Source organism: Dermacentor andersoni, chromosome 6 (genome assembly GCF_023375885.2).
Source record: "Dermacentor andersoni chromosome 6, qqDerAnde1_hic_scaffold, whole genome shotgun sequence".
In the NCBI taxonomy this organism is placed as follows: domain Eukaryota; kingdom Metazoa; phylum Arthropoda; class Arachnida; order Ixodida; family Ixodidae; genus Dermacentor; species Dermacentor andersoni.
The window spans coordinates 26,407,991-26,422,024 of NC_092819.1; the positions used below are offsets into that span (position 1 = coordinate 26,407,991).

Here is a 14,034-nt window from a genome sequence, read left to right on the forward strand (position 1 = left end):
CAGAATGAGCAATTTACCCTAAGCTTAATGTCTGTGCTCTATTCCTTGCTACCACTGCACAGAAATACGAAAAATAGGTCGCGTACACAAATGTGGATGCTGTGACTGAAGGAGATATGAGCTATTTCTATTAACTGATAGCAAGCTCATTGGTATGAGGCTCGAACATTGTTGCAAGCGAGATTCGGTCTCAACAGCTGGTATGTCATCCTGAACTGTCCCGACATACTCGCAGCACGCGCACAATGCCTCAGTGTTGCGTTTCACTACTTTAAAGAGTTTATTTTGGTTTGGATGAGGGACACCTACACCTCGGCGTCAGCCAACACTGTCTTTAGAGCTCAAGCTCCTTGGAAGAAGCAGCGGCACGGTTCCTTCCCTGTTAATTCCTCAATGCGTAGGTCCTTTCTGTTCTCGTCCTTCTTCCACCGTGCGTTCGCACCACGGACTATTTGAAGCATCCTGTTGGTCGGCTGTATAGTCAACATCCGTTTTTTTGGACTTCCTTGGTGCCGCAAAAACGTCCGAAAAATGGAGCAGTTCAAAAAAATGAATGCATGTCTTTTACTGCCCTCTCAAATCGTCGCAGGCACATCCAAAAAGGCCTGCCAGTACGCTTATTACGCAAGTCGGTGCTCGTACTGTGACAGGAGATTGCGGATGGACGTGTGTATAATTAAGGAATACATACTGTGTTCCGTGACAGTTGCCCCTTCCCACGCTTGTTATGCTTCACCGCAATACTTTAGCGTATGCTTCACCGCGTAACATTGCAGTATACAGGCGAAGCTGACTTTTGGGAACCCGCATTATGCTATGCAACGCGTCGTGTTTTCCAAGCTTTGAAGCCAACTGCGAGGACCACAAAGTCGGAGTCGGTGCCATTGCTGACAGCGGCGAATCCTTTCAATGAATAACACGGCGCCGAACAAAGCAGCTAGGTCTAGCGTTTGCCACGGTGGTAGATCAGTAGATTCGCATGCGAAAGCGCCGAACGGATATTGCGACCGAAATTTCATACATTTTTATACATCGAATCTATGGAGTGTTTAGTGGTTCCACGAAGCCGTCCGAATTATCTGGCGTCCGGAAAGTCAGTCATTGAGTGTACACTGGCAACTCCTCCAGCCGACGACATGGCGTCAAAGACGATTCGTTACGATCCCTCTCTGTTGCTCGAGCCAGCATTACCGCGACCTTTGTTTCCTTTTAATAAAATTACAGCTAATTTTTCCTGGTAGAAGCAAAAATTCCGCGAGTTTTCTCTGAGTATTTCCAGATTACTCAGAATCCCCGAGAATTCCCGGTTTTCCTGGTTGGTACCCTGACTGCACCAGAGAGCCCTATGTGGAGTACTTGCCTACTACTTGATTCTAGCGCAGTCGCGGCATGTTGACTGGGCACAGCCTCTTCGGATTGCACCTCTGGCACTTCATCTGCCTCCAGGGGAGGTGGACACTCCACCACTGGCTCAGAAGTGGTGTCTAGTGGAGGTAGGTCAGTGGCATCTCCTTCAGGAAGGGCTGGTGGAACATCCACAAAGCTATCAGCCGGCACTTCAGGCAGTTCTGGAAGCCACGATGGTGCAATAGACGGCCCCAAGTCTCCTGAATAGGACAGGTCATCAGCTATGCCTGCGGAGGTGCCATCACCAAGATCTTTAGTCAGCAATGTCATTCAAATTAATCTGCGAGGTTTAATGTGACAAAGCAACACACAGGCTATGAGAGATGCCATAGTGAGAAATAATTTTGACCACCTGGGGTTTAACATACATCTGAATCTAAGCACACAAGTGTTTTTGTATTCCATCCCGGCCAGGATGCATCTGTGGTGGCCATGAATAGAGCACATAACCTCGTGGTAACACCACGAGAAATGGTTATGCAGCCAGGTTTTATTCAGTAATGTAGAGGCAGCATTTACACTTTGTACCTCTCGCAGAAGAAGCTTAAAGAAACATGGTTACCATGCTCAGTTGCAGTTTGGACAAGCCCTCTCTTTGTTGAAGGTATCACTTGCTTCCCCATTCACACCTGCTCAGGCACAAGGTGCCGTTTTGCTAGCCACAGTGTCACAAGCACAGCTCACAAGCGTGGGATGAACAGAACTTAATCTTGGCGGGATGGTTCATCAGTGTAGTAAACAAGGACAGTGTGTATGTGTGCTACTGTCTCCACCTTTGCCTAATGCACTGCAAAAGCTTTTGTACTGGAACGAACAACTAAGCTTGATGAGGTGGTTGAACTTCACCATAAACAAAATGGGCATTAGCATGTATTTTGGTTTCCACACATCACATTGGCTGCTGAACCAGCACCTTGTACAGCCCCCACATCTACAACACATCTACATCTAGACCTAACGACTACATACATCACATCTGGTCATTTCATAAAGCATTTCGTGCTGATATCTGCCTTGTTACCCTGTCAAAAACAACTGGGTTAGTCTAGGCAGTTTCCTAAACAAAACATAGCAAGCAGCTGTGAGATTGCTTTGTTTCTGCTTATACGACAGGGGGTATTTGAGATCAAGAACCTCACTTTTCTAATGGTAGGTTACATTGACATCATACATGACAATGCTTTTTTAGTCTTGTTAAACAATATCGGTAAGTACAAATGGCAAACACATCGCTAAACAAAGCTGACAAGTGTGGTTTCTATCCAGGGTTTTGAGGTAGACACGTACAGACTATGTGAAAGTATAGTTGCTAAAGTCAATACAATAAGCCACACATCATTAATGTTGCAATTTTATTAGGGTATTAGTTCAATAACCTCATCAAAATATTTATACGTCAAATTAGTGAATATAGAGCCCATGTCACATATACTTAAAATCAACAGTGTTTCTACCAAAACAGTGCAAACCAAAGAATAAAAGCCCTTTTGTTAGTTTATTTCGTTAAGTGAGAGGTTAAAAAGAAAGGGGGTATTACAGGCCGAAACCACAAACTGATTATGGAGCACATAGTGGTCTACTCCAGAATCATTTTGACCATCCGGGGTTTTTTAATGTGCATCCAACGCATGGTACATGAGCGGTTTTGCATATTTCCCCGTGCGGAATGCAGCCGCTGAGGCCGCGATTTGATCCCGTGGCCTCCCATGCGTAGCAGCGCAACGCCATAGCCACTAAGCCATCACATCAGATAACTATGAAGTTAGAGTCAGTTTGATAGTTCAGATATTTTTAAAATAAATTTTTTGTTTACTTACAAACAGCATGTCAGTATTACAACCCTTATACATTCAAACCCACTGACGTACTTTATTGTGACCCACTCCTTACATTGCCTGCCTTAGTAACATTTGCCTACCATACTGCAAGTGAAAAGGGTCAACATTTTTTTTTGACTTGACAAGCAGCTATTCTGACTGAAATTACTGTACCAACTTGGCAATTCCTATAAATTCTGTTCACTTGTGTGCTCAGGGAAATGCGCAGTGAATGCATACTGCTGAATTCAACTGCTGTCTATGGTTTGTGTATACTCCTTACGATGACAAGTGCAGGAGGTTTATGAACTTGAACTTCAGAAGTTCGCCCCAGTTTATTTCGAGTGTGTAGTGGTGGCAGCCATTCAAATAGCATCAACACATTCACACCATGCTCACATTTCAACCTAAACCAGTGCTCAGCTTGACATGCTAGTACCAGCCAATGTCTTATGGATTAAACTGAAACCTGCCACAATGATGACGTGTCCCAGTCTGCTTTCTTCGGCACCTGCCAAGGCCTATAGGCCCCTTAGTCGCATACATCTTAAGCAACAGGGCAAAAGACACTGACAAGAATGAAGGCAGTTACCTACTTAAGATGAGGCTACATGAACTCGCTCAAATGTCATTTTTGGGATCGAGGCAGGCTGTCTGTCTAACAACATTGGATTACAAGGGTGTTTCGTGATGAAATCGGAAAATTTTCAGGACGATTCACAATTTTCACATTGACACATTTGCTCTGAATATAATATTTGAGAAGTTAATTAATTAGTACTAGCTAATTATGCAATTCGGCAAAATATAAAAATAGTCTGACTTGCCCTTGGTTAACCCAGGTTAACCTTGGTTCTGTCCAGTTATGTGGCACTTGCATATTTTTAAATTTTGGCACAAGTTACGTAGGACACATATATTAGTCACAACCATATGAAGCCAAGGAAAACATAAGCGAAATTATCTGTTTTACAGCAAAGCTGTATATGGCTAGGGTTCCATGTATTTTTGTTTGCCATAAACAAAAACTATCACCACCAATGGCCCATACCCCTGCAAGCATGCAAGCACTGTAATCGCTCATAGCCCCGTAAGGCAGAGGCTACAAGCAGTCAGCAATAGGAAGTGAACAGTGCTTACATTCTTCGGAATCACACATACAACACACAGAACAGCATTTCGAAAACTGTCATTATCAATGGCTCATACCCCCGTAAGGCAGAGGCTACAAGCACTCAGCAAAGTGCAGCGAATGGCGCACACATTCTTTGTTTTGTTTCGAAAACATATACACTGAACTCTCACTTGAGTGAGCTTCAAGGAACCCAAGGAAATAGTTCACTAAACTGAATATTCACTAGAATATGGAACAGCATAGGGCACAGCAGACGAGTCAAACGTGCGAAATGCAATTTATGGAGTTATGTACATCACCATATATGAAACGCATAAGTTACATTGCTGCCTATTTCATATGGAAAAAAAAAAACTGAAATTTTCATTTGCACTCGTGCTCTTCAAGCAAAAGAAGTAACACAGCTGCTCAGAGAGTCTATGTTTTTGTGCCCTTCCTCTGGCACACACTGTTGCTGAGAGACGAAGTCCCGCAACTTTTCAAGGCATCCTATATCCTCAGCTAAAATTACAGTATGTGAATCTGCTTCTGCCATTGCATCTCCCTCGTTGCACTCTTCTTCAGGCTGAACATTGGAAAAAATTTCCAGATCTATTAGTTCAGCACAGGTAATGAGCTCCCTGTCCCTGCACATAGTCTTCAAATAAAATGTTGCTGTCAATATCCAGCTGGTGACAGACCTCTCCACACCGCAGGGTCGATCACCTCGTTGCACTGTTCCTCCTGCTCGCTTTCACCACACAGGGGGGAAATGCCTGATTGATGCCAGCAGTTTCTAATTGTAGCCGGTGTTACTATCCACCACGAGCCTCAGGTTCATTCAACTGAAACATTCGCTATTCAGAAATTTGTTTAACTGAAAAATTTTTGCATAGAATGCATAGGAAAACCGCTGGAGATATTCTAAAAGTTTGTTATTCTGAAATATTGGTTAAACTGACATTCATAGAACTGAGAGTTTACTGTATACACTTGACAGGAAAGAGGAAGCGAGGAACAGGCTGGCAACTGCCACTGGAAGGGGCACAACACCTGCCTACTCTTCAGAAAGGAGGGTACAGAAACAAAAAATCACGTATACAACATACAAACAGCTTACGTTTCTATAAAGAACAAGGTAAAAAAAAATAAAAAATCCGAACCACATAACTGATGATAAGGAGCTCGTGATAGCAATGTGAAGCACATAGTGCTCCCCGCAAGCTTTTCCTAGTAAAGATTACTGTTGCACAAGCTGCACCGGCAACTCCAGCTTTCAACATGGGGTGCGATGACCCTAGCCCTTCGTATATAAAATAACCAGCTTATCAACTGTTTTGAATGTTCTTGCAGCACCGCTATGGGCCGTGGTTTGCTGTCAAAATTATGATTACTCTCATTCCCACCATTACTGACATAGCACTACTACCACTACTCTAAAGCCATAAAGCATTGCATACCACCCTCAGCAGTTGTAGTGGTGGTTTTCAACAGCTTCACTGGTCATGCACCTTCACAGAGTGAAATGGCTCATGCTTTTTTTTTTTAAATTGAAGTGTAGAAATGATAAGGTACAGGAAAATGAAAGTGGACAAAAAGACAACTAGCTGTACTCACAAGTGGGTTCAGCTCCTACCAGCAGCCAACTTGCTTTCGTCCATACACTTTCATTCCCCTTTTCATTTCTACACCTCAATTAAAAAAAAAGAGAATTTCTCCTATGCTTTCCTTGGCTTCATTATCTGTTGGTTTCATATGGTTGACCTTTAGCTGATGATCCTAGCTGAGTTTCTAGTTTCTAGCAGAGTTGGGAAGCATGTTCGTCACTGAAATTCTCTGTACATCTCTTATCGTTTGTTGCGCATTTATGCAAGGTCAAGCATGTCGTTCTTGTTTAATGCTGAAGGAAACTTAATTTTGCTGAGCAAGAGTCACCACGGTGGCTGAGGGAATTTGCAGCACATCTCTCATCTTACTGTGGCACCACAGTACTGTAATCTGTAAATAAAGAGTGCTGCACTTTGTTCATACCATGTGTTGTGTTTCAATGGATTGTTCTCCAAATCTAAAAAAGCTTTGCGTACATGGACAGACATCAGGTATGGACTCTGCGTAATTTTTTTTAGATGTTTTCATAGCATCATGGGTCACTGAAGTTTAGTGTTGCCGGAGGGTAACTGCACGTCAACTAGTGATATCTAAACTGCACCAAAGAACTTCCATTTACACCATGCAATGCGAACCCATGGCTTACAGAATGAAGGAGCGGCTATGTTTTGTGGCAGGGCACGCCATAGTACAATGTGCCAGGAAGCGAAGCACAGGTATTTCACTTTTATCGACCACTTTCAAACTTCTAACACTCTGTTGAAGTTGCCTGGAAAATCTGATCTCGGAGGCCATGGTTCTCTCAAACTGCAGTTGTCGCTGCCTGCTGTCACAGAAGTGGAATAATCTGTTTGCAAGCTGAAATGCTTAGCAAAAGAAGAGCTAGCTCCACTGCATAAAATTATCCAGATTGAAGTTTTTGAAATAGAAGAAACCAAAGACACACAATGGCATTTGAACACCAAGGCAACAATGCGCACAAAGAGGCTCTGGATAGGCCTGGATAGGCCTGGATAGGCTCTGGATAGCTATTGGTGGCATTTATGATGTCATGCATGTACACTACTTACAGAGAATGCACTGGTAGCTAAGCCTGATCATTTGGAGGGTTCTTGATCTACTGCGACAGGGCACGGCATAGCATGGACATCCCCAACACCCTCACCTGGCAAATGAGGAAGGGAAGCTGGTGCATCCATTTGTGGCACCTGGCCCATGCCTGGGCTGTACAGGAAGCCCTCCTGTGGCACCCCACGTTGTCCCGTGCCGCTCTGGGAATCTGAAGCTGCCCCAAGGAGCCCTGGCCCTGTGAGTGCCTCTTCTCTCCGAGTTGTTGTTCGCTTGGCTCCACCCAAGGGGTCTTGCTGTACATACCTTGTGTACATGGAGACATAAGTGTGAAACCCATGGTCTTTGGCATGGTTGTAGAAGCACAGAAAACACATTTAAGTAATAGCACTCGATTTCGTAAGCCCATATCAAATGAAACAATAAAAAAATATTCTGAGGTTTTACGTGCCAAAACTATGATCTGATTATGACACACCATTGCGGGGAACTTCGTATTAATTCCAACCACCTGGGGTTCTTTAATGTGCAGCCAATGCACAGAACAAAGGCATTTTTGCATTTCACCCCCATGGAAATGTGGCCGCTGTAGCCAGGATTAGATCCCTCGACCTTGTGCTTAGCAGTGTAACGCCAAAGCCACTAAGCAACCACAACGGATATGTGATACTTTATCATTTCCCAACCTCACTTTCTTGATACTGTTATTTCCTGCCTACATTTCAGCTAAAGGAAGTGTACAGAGTACTTTAGTATAGACTGCTCCAATGATAAACACACTCACTGGCATAATTGACGCAAACCTGCCTTTGTTTCTGTTGCGGAAGGTGTTGGAGACTTGTTTGGAGTGACTTAAATATTTTAGCTTAATGTGCCTTCCTTCAAAAGCTCTTTAAGTTTACTCCTCAATGCCTGTGTTGTTAACGTTAAGCTGCTATAGATACGTCATCATTGTTCGAATTGTCTTATAGCAGGTGTACTTCAATTTATGGCAGTTGTTTTTATCTTAATGTAAACTCAATTCAATTCACCTGGCCATTCAGGAAGCGCAACATGGCAGGATCTAGACATCGCCATTCAGTTTATAAAGCACAGACAGGCTTCATCCAAGATGAGTTCAAAAATTTCCCTGTACTTGTGAAGGAGGTAATGCAGGGCTCATGCCAGACTGGTTCAACACGAGTTGGCCACTACACTGCTGTAAGCTATGAAGCACAGGAAAGTCAAATGCAACTGTTTGCTCACTAACTTCATAAATTAAAAGCAGAGGAGTATACAGGCACAATCATCAGCTAAACACTGTGCATTATTTGAGGAACTGCTATGTTTCCTCCACAAGGTGGAGGAAACCTCACATGTAGAAAAGTTGCTATTAACATGACTAACAGAATGCTACAACGAAACCTATTTCAATGCTCCACACCAGCACTGGTCGCTTAGAAGTATCTTGCTATGGTCATGCTGATGGCAGTTTTTTCCTACATAGAAGTATATTAGCACGACGCTAGTTTTTGATGTTGGTTTTATGTGTGGTTGTATAGAATGGGCATGCTACACAGCAATTAATAACTCTCAGGCGAGAGTATAGAATGCTTCTTTTTACTCAATTAACATTCTTTGCTGTTTGCAAATGGGAGCATATGTGGTAACAGTTTTTGCCGTAATAATTAACAGGCACCAGCACAATGATAACAGCCTTGGTACTATCTTCCACTTGTAACACTGTTTACCAGATCGGGGTGAGGCCATGCATTATACACATGTGGCTGTAAGATAGTGTAAGATATAGCAACTTTGCAAAATTGACAGATTCACTTAAATGTGTGCAGAAAGTCACCATGACATCAATACAAAGCCAACAGAAGGAATTCTCTGCTTCTGCAAGTCAACTTGTTTGCAACACATCTGACCTATACTGTTTCTATGTTTTGCTTCTGCTGCTTCATCACCTCGTGCAAATGTTGACTGGCACATGCATTATAAAGAAGCGTAACATGCAATGTTAGCATGAAACATTCCTTCTTTCCAGTATCAAAACACTTAACTCAAGAAATGCATCTAGGACAGGGCTCTGCATCAGGACTTCACGTACCAGAAAATTGTGAACTCTGATTGTCATACTTTGTCGTTATTGACAAATTTCAGTCAAGTAGCTTTTGCAGTCTATCAAGAGCAGTTAACGAGTACTGACATGGCATTTCTGACATATTTCTTTTTATATGTTAAATGAACATCCAATTCCTCCAAACTACAGAAAAATACTAGTTAGTACCAGAGCACTCTGAACGATTTACTACAATACCTGCTTCTGTGAAACACTTTTGCTTTCAGTACCCAGGAAGTGAATGCATCATGACATCATAATACACTGGTTTGCTTCATTTCTGTGATCGTAGCAGCTGCCCCATGCGAGCGTAGCATTAAGGAATGTGTGCAGCAATCTTAAGAGCAACATCTTCATACCTAGCCTTACTGCTACACGATGTCAGCAAATTTAGCTCCTCGCCACGATGTCATGATAATGTCTATGACGCTCAGTCTGGCATTGCTAGACAACTTTAGTATAGAGTTTGAATGTGTTTCCTAACATCTATACTTGCTAAATGTGATCGCATTACATTTGAAAAGTTTGTGGTAGTTTTCACAACTTTGAATATGCGCGTAAGTAGTTCTGTAAGAAAATACCAAGCCACACTCCTCATGCCATTCCTGTGCAAAGCAGCACAAATGGCAACTACTATAGTGCAGATTCCTTACGGGTTTTCCCCAGTGTTGAACAAAAGGAAGCTCCCAATGCTCTCTGTGCTTTCTGGCAACCTGCCAAGGCCTTCCTCATCCTGCCAGACAGGCTTCATGGCAGTAGAGTTAGCCTTGGCAGGTGGACGGACGTTGAAGTGCAATTTTTCCTTGAGAAGTCGCTGATTCGAGGCCAAGTGTTGACTTCGCACTCGACAGTAAGTCGGCTGGAGTGGCACGGCTGGCAAAGAGTCCAGCAGCTCTTGGGCAGGTTCTGGATCACTTGCAGGATGATACTTGTAACTGGAAAAAAACCTGACAAATACAATGGGAACATGAACACTGACAGAGTACAGCGCTACAAGAAGACTGCACAATCATGCTCAAGCTTCACGTGTTAGATAAGGAGAAGGAATATCGCCACAATAACTGCACAAAGTGGATAAATAACTGCATCAAGACATATGGCGACATATAGTTCATTACCAGTACAAAGGCATATCAATGTACAGTTGCATTTGCCAGCACTAGTGGTAGGACACAAATACAAAAGTATAACTTTTTTTAAAGACGAAGTTTCCTTTGCCTCTTTTGAAACGATGGGCTTGTGAAAAGCTATAATAAATAATGCTACAGAATATATTTTCAGAGCCCTGCAGAAGAATCTGCTCACAGACAAACTTCAGCATTACCAGATAAGCTTATTCACTTATAATTGGCATTCTCGTGAAGGTACAGCCTGGGATGCTTCGAATTTTCGAAGCAGAGTGTGATGCAGCTACTCTGACGTTCTGCGTTTGTTTAAACTCGACGAGGTGTTCGATACCCAGTGGAAGAAGGTTCAAAACAGCCACCAATTAATGCCCCATCAATTGCCCACCTTTGTGGCTTTGCTGCTGCCACGTATGACCGAAACCTTGGCTCTTGCCAAGTCTGCACGATTCTGAATGCTCTGGAGGCGATTCTTGTATTCATTCAACCGTTCCTGCAAACCGTCCAGAATTGTGTTGGCGACTCTGCTGAGGTGATCGAGACTGTCCACCACTTGTAGAATACACTCATCGTGACGAAGGTCCGACGGTATTAAACGTGCAGCAGCGCACGAGGCGACGCCCTTGTGCGCGACGCTCCGCAGGCCCCCTTCGTTGGAAGGTTTCGTGTCTTCACGCCAAGCCGGCTTCGTTTCACCAAAGCAGGATCTCATCCGCCGTACGGACAATTATCCCCGCGCGACATTCTCCGCCGTACTGTCAAGCGAGGTTCAACGTTTCTTCTAAACACTTCAAACAGCGCTCTCTTTTGACGAGGTAACCAGCAGGTCGAAAAAATGTATGCCTCCGTATTTTCCAGGCAGAGAAAAAATGACTGATTAGGGGTAAATGTGGTGAGTAAGGGCGTGTCTTCCGCCACTAATTAATTGAGCCAATTTCTTTAATGGCTTGACGGAAAAGTTCATACCCATGTTCTAACCTCTTAGCAGTACAAAATCCCAAGGATCAACGCTGCTTCGCTTTCGAATGTAATGCAACTATTTTGAACAAAAATTATGCAGCTTCTGTCACTTGTGACCCCGGTGTGCTGCGTTAAAGGGAGCTGGTTACGTAAATCTGCGGAGGCGTAGATGTTTGTGCGCACCTTCCCTTACAGTGGCCTATAGTTGCTATTTAAGGAGCGTAACGAACCGGCTTCTATGCCTTACTTTCTCTTTTCGTTAAGCGACCCTTCAAAACACAAAACAGAAATTGCAGAGGTTAAAAACTAAGTGAGCTTTCTGCACAGCTCGGCCTAATTCTTTCACATCGTTGGCTGGGCGAAAGATACCCACAAATAAACTTTTTTTTTAACGAACTACGAAGGTAAAGACGAATGACATCCTTGGCGCTGTTCGAAGAACGTCGTGTGGCAGCTCGCCTAAATTGCTTTCGCCGCTAAATATAACTCCCGTGTATACACGTTCATATCTCATTTGTGCCGGAAAGCGGCTTCAGGCTAATAACGAACAATGTAAGACAGGTAAAAAGCGTGTGCATTGGTTGATATTGTATGACTCCTTTCCATCTGGTCGCGATGTTGTGTAAAGGCGGCGTCTCCACAAAATAATTATATATCTAGTACCACACTGAATATTGCACAATACATGCTTTGTGTGAGAAACAAAAGGGGAAAGTAAAAAACACTCAAACAACTCAGTGCCACATTCACGAAGACCACTATAATACAAACATAGGGCATGGAAGGTTGCGCCACCTGCTTGCGTTGCTGCTGTGGACCACGCACACTCTTGAGGCCTGCCTTGCCGCCGGCCTGTCGAATAGACTCCAGCAGGCTGGCGCGAGCACTGCCATCTTCTGTCACAGGCAGCGACAACTCTGCATGTGGTTCTGCATTGCTTGACCTGCAAGGCAGAGAGCCATCAATCAGATCGGCACCATGACCCACTTCCCACATGTGATAAACTCCTCAAAAGCTTTGGGATGAAATCACTTCGATGCAAAAAAACTACAAGGCCCCAAGAGTTCAAAGCTGGGCTAGTTGGTGTTCATTCAACATGGTGAACAGCAGAGACAACTACATATGACACCTACAAGCATAATTATGTTGGGCTTGAATACTTTGAGTGCCATGCCTGAGTCAACTCGTCTGGGTGCCTCAGCAGACAGCTTGCTGAGCCCAAGTAAAGCCATGCCAATTTACACTCCCTCTTTGCCTTTCTCCAAATTTGCAAGTGAAAACAGCCATATATACTAGACTGAAATGTGTGGCTGCTTTTGTTTGTAGTGTATGACAGGTGGTGCGGTAAAGCTAACCTGACTTGTACAGTAGACTTCTGTTAATTTGACTCTGGCTAATTTTTTATTTATTTATTTATTATTTTTTTTTGGTGGGTAATTCGATCCCGGCCGAAGGCCTCGCCCGAGGGTCCCGGCTGGTACCCATGCATTTCTATGGGACCAAACTTTAGTTATTTCAATTCTAAAATTGGCCTTCGCCAGCTAATTCGAAATTGACCAGCCAGAATGCATGCGCCTGACCTCTATAGTGACCCATTTAGAGAGTGCCTGTCTTGGCGGAACTTACGAGACAGCGAATGCACTGAACTCGTCATCCCCAGTCGAAAATACTTATTTTCAGCTGACCGCAGGAAAATTTTCAAGCAATAATCGTAGTTAACAATGTGTGCTTACGCTACTTACCCTATTCTAATATGCGAGTTCTTCTGTTTTCTACGAAAATTGGGCCGAAAATTGTCTGCGCGGTGCAATTGGACACGATACCAAAAAAGAGCCTTTGCAGCTTTCGTATGCTTTACCGCATAACACGAATGTACTGCGGCAACATTGACATTAGAAAACTGGCTGCCATCGTGCCAGACATTAAACTCTTGGCCATTTTTTTTGCTAAAAAATCAGGCGCAGGTTAGATTTCTACTTTGTTTAGGAGCGTTAGTGTCATTTTTAGGTCATTTTTTTTTACTTTAGACACAAAGAAAGTGGGTGCACATTTGATTCGGGTGTGCGTTAGAATCAGGAAAATACAGCCAAATTAATCAGTAGTGTGCTACGGCGTTATTTCTGAATTTTGTTTGATTAGACCCAGTGGATAATTCCTTAATTTTGTCAGTTCCACCAGGGTCGAATTAACAGCATTCGACTGTATCTGTTAGTGTTGCTCACGTCTATCTCCAAGCTGGCATCTCTCTTTTTTTTGCCATAGGAGACCGGTGCAAGAAGCCTGCAGTTTTTTAATGATGCATAAGTTCAGGAGCTTCTTGTGAACTCTGACTTGTAGTGACTATGATAGCAATGAAGAGGCATATCATAAATGAAATCAATTTGCCTAATGATTAATTTTTTGTATGTATAGTCACATCAAGAAACTTTGTAAAAGGTTCAGCAACATACTGCCAATACATACCATAAGAATATAGACCCTGCTAATGTGTTATTTAGACAGAAATTGAATTTGGTATATTTTGAAAAAATCTTCCAGCAGACAGCAGCTGGATATGCTCAATACACCTGGCACTCAAAGGGTTAGAAACCTAAAAGCCTTGCATCAGCCACCGAGGTACAACAGCCCGTGCCATAGTGGCTATCCAGTAAGATAGACACCAATATTTGGTACGACGAGAGTGAATTGTTGATGGTGGGACATCAAAGTGGCTAGCAACTGTCTTTAAAGCTTTGTTGGAGTTGCACTACGTTGAAATGCATCATCTTGACTTCAAAACAGCAGTCACTGTTTTTTTATTAGCAAGTATGCACTAACAAAAAAATTCATGTG

The 14,034-nt window shown here is 43.3% G+C and overlaps 1 protein-coding gene across 1 annotated transcript in view; it reads right to left on the reverse strand.

The window, feature by feature from the left end:
* Window positions 1–14,034, reverse strand: part of LOC126521410 (uncharacterized) — a 93,741-nt gene that overhangs the window by 18,876 nt on the left and 60,831 nt on the right. The window contains exons 6-9 of the mRNA XM_072288618.1: window positions 12,002–12,145; window positions 9,772–10,065; window positions 7,112–7,320; window positions 1,361–1,634 (exon numbers count right to left, since the gene is read on the reverse strand). Coding sequence (XP_072144719.1) covers window positions 1,361–1,634; window positions 7,112–7,320; window positions 9,772–10,065; window positions 12,002–12,145 — 921 coding nt within the window. The remainder of the gene's footprint in view (window positions 1–1,360; window positions 1,635–7,111; window positions 7,321–9,771; window positions 10,066–12,001; window positions 12,146–14,034) is intronic.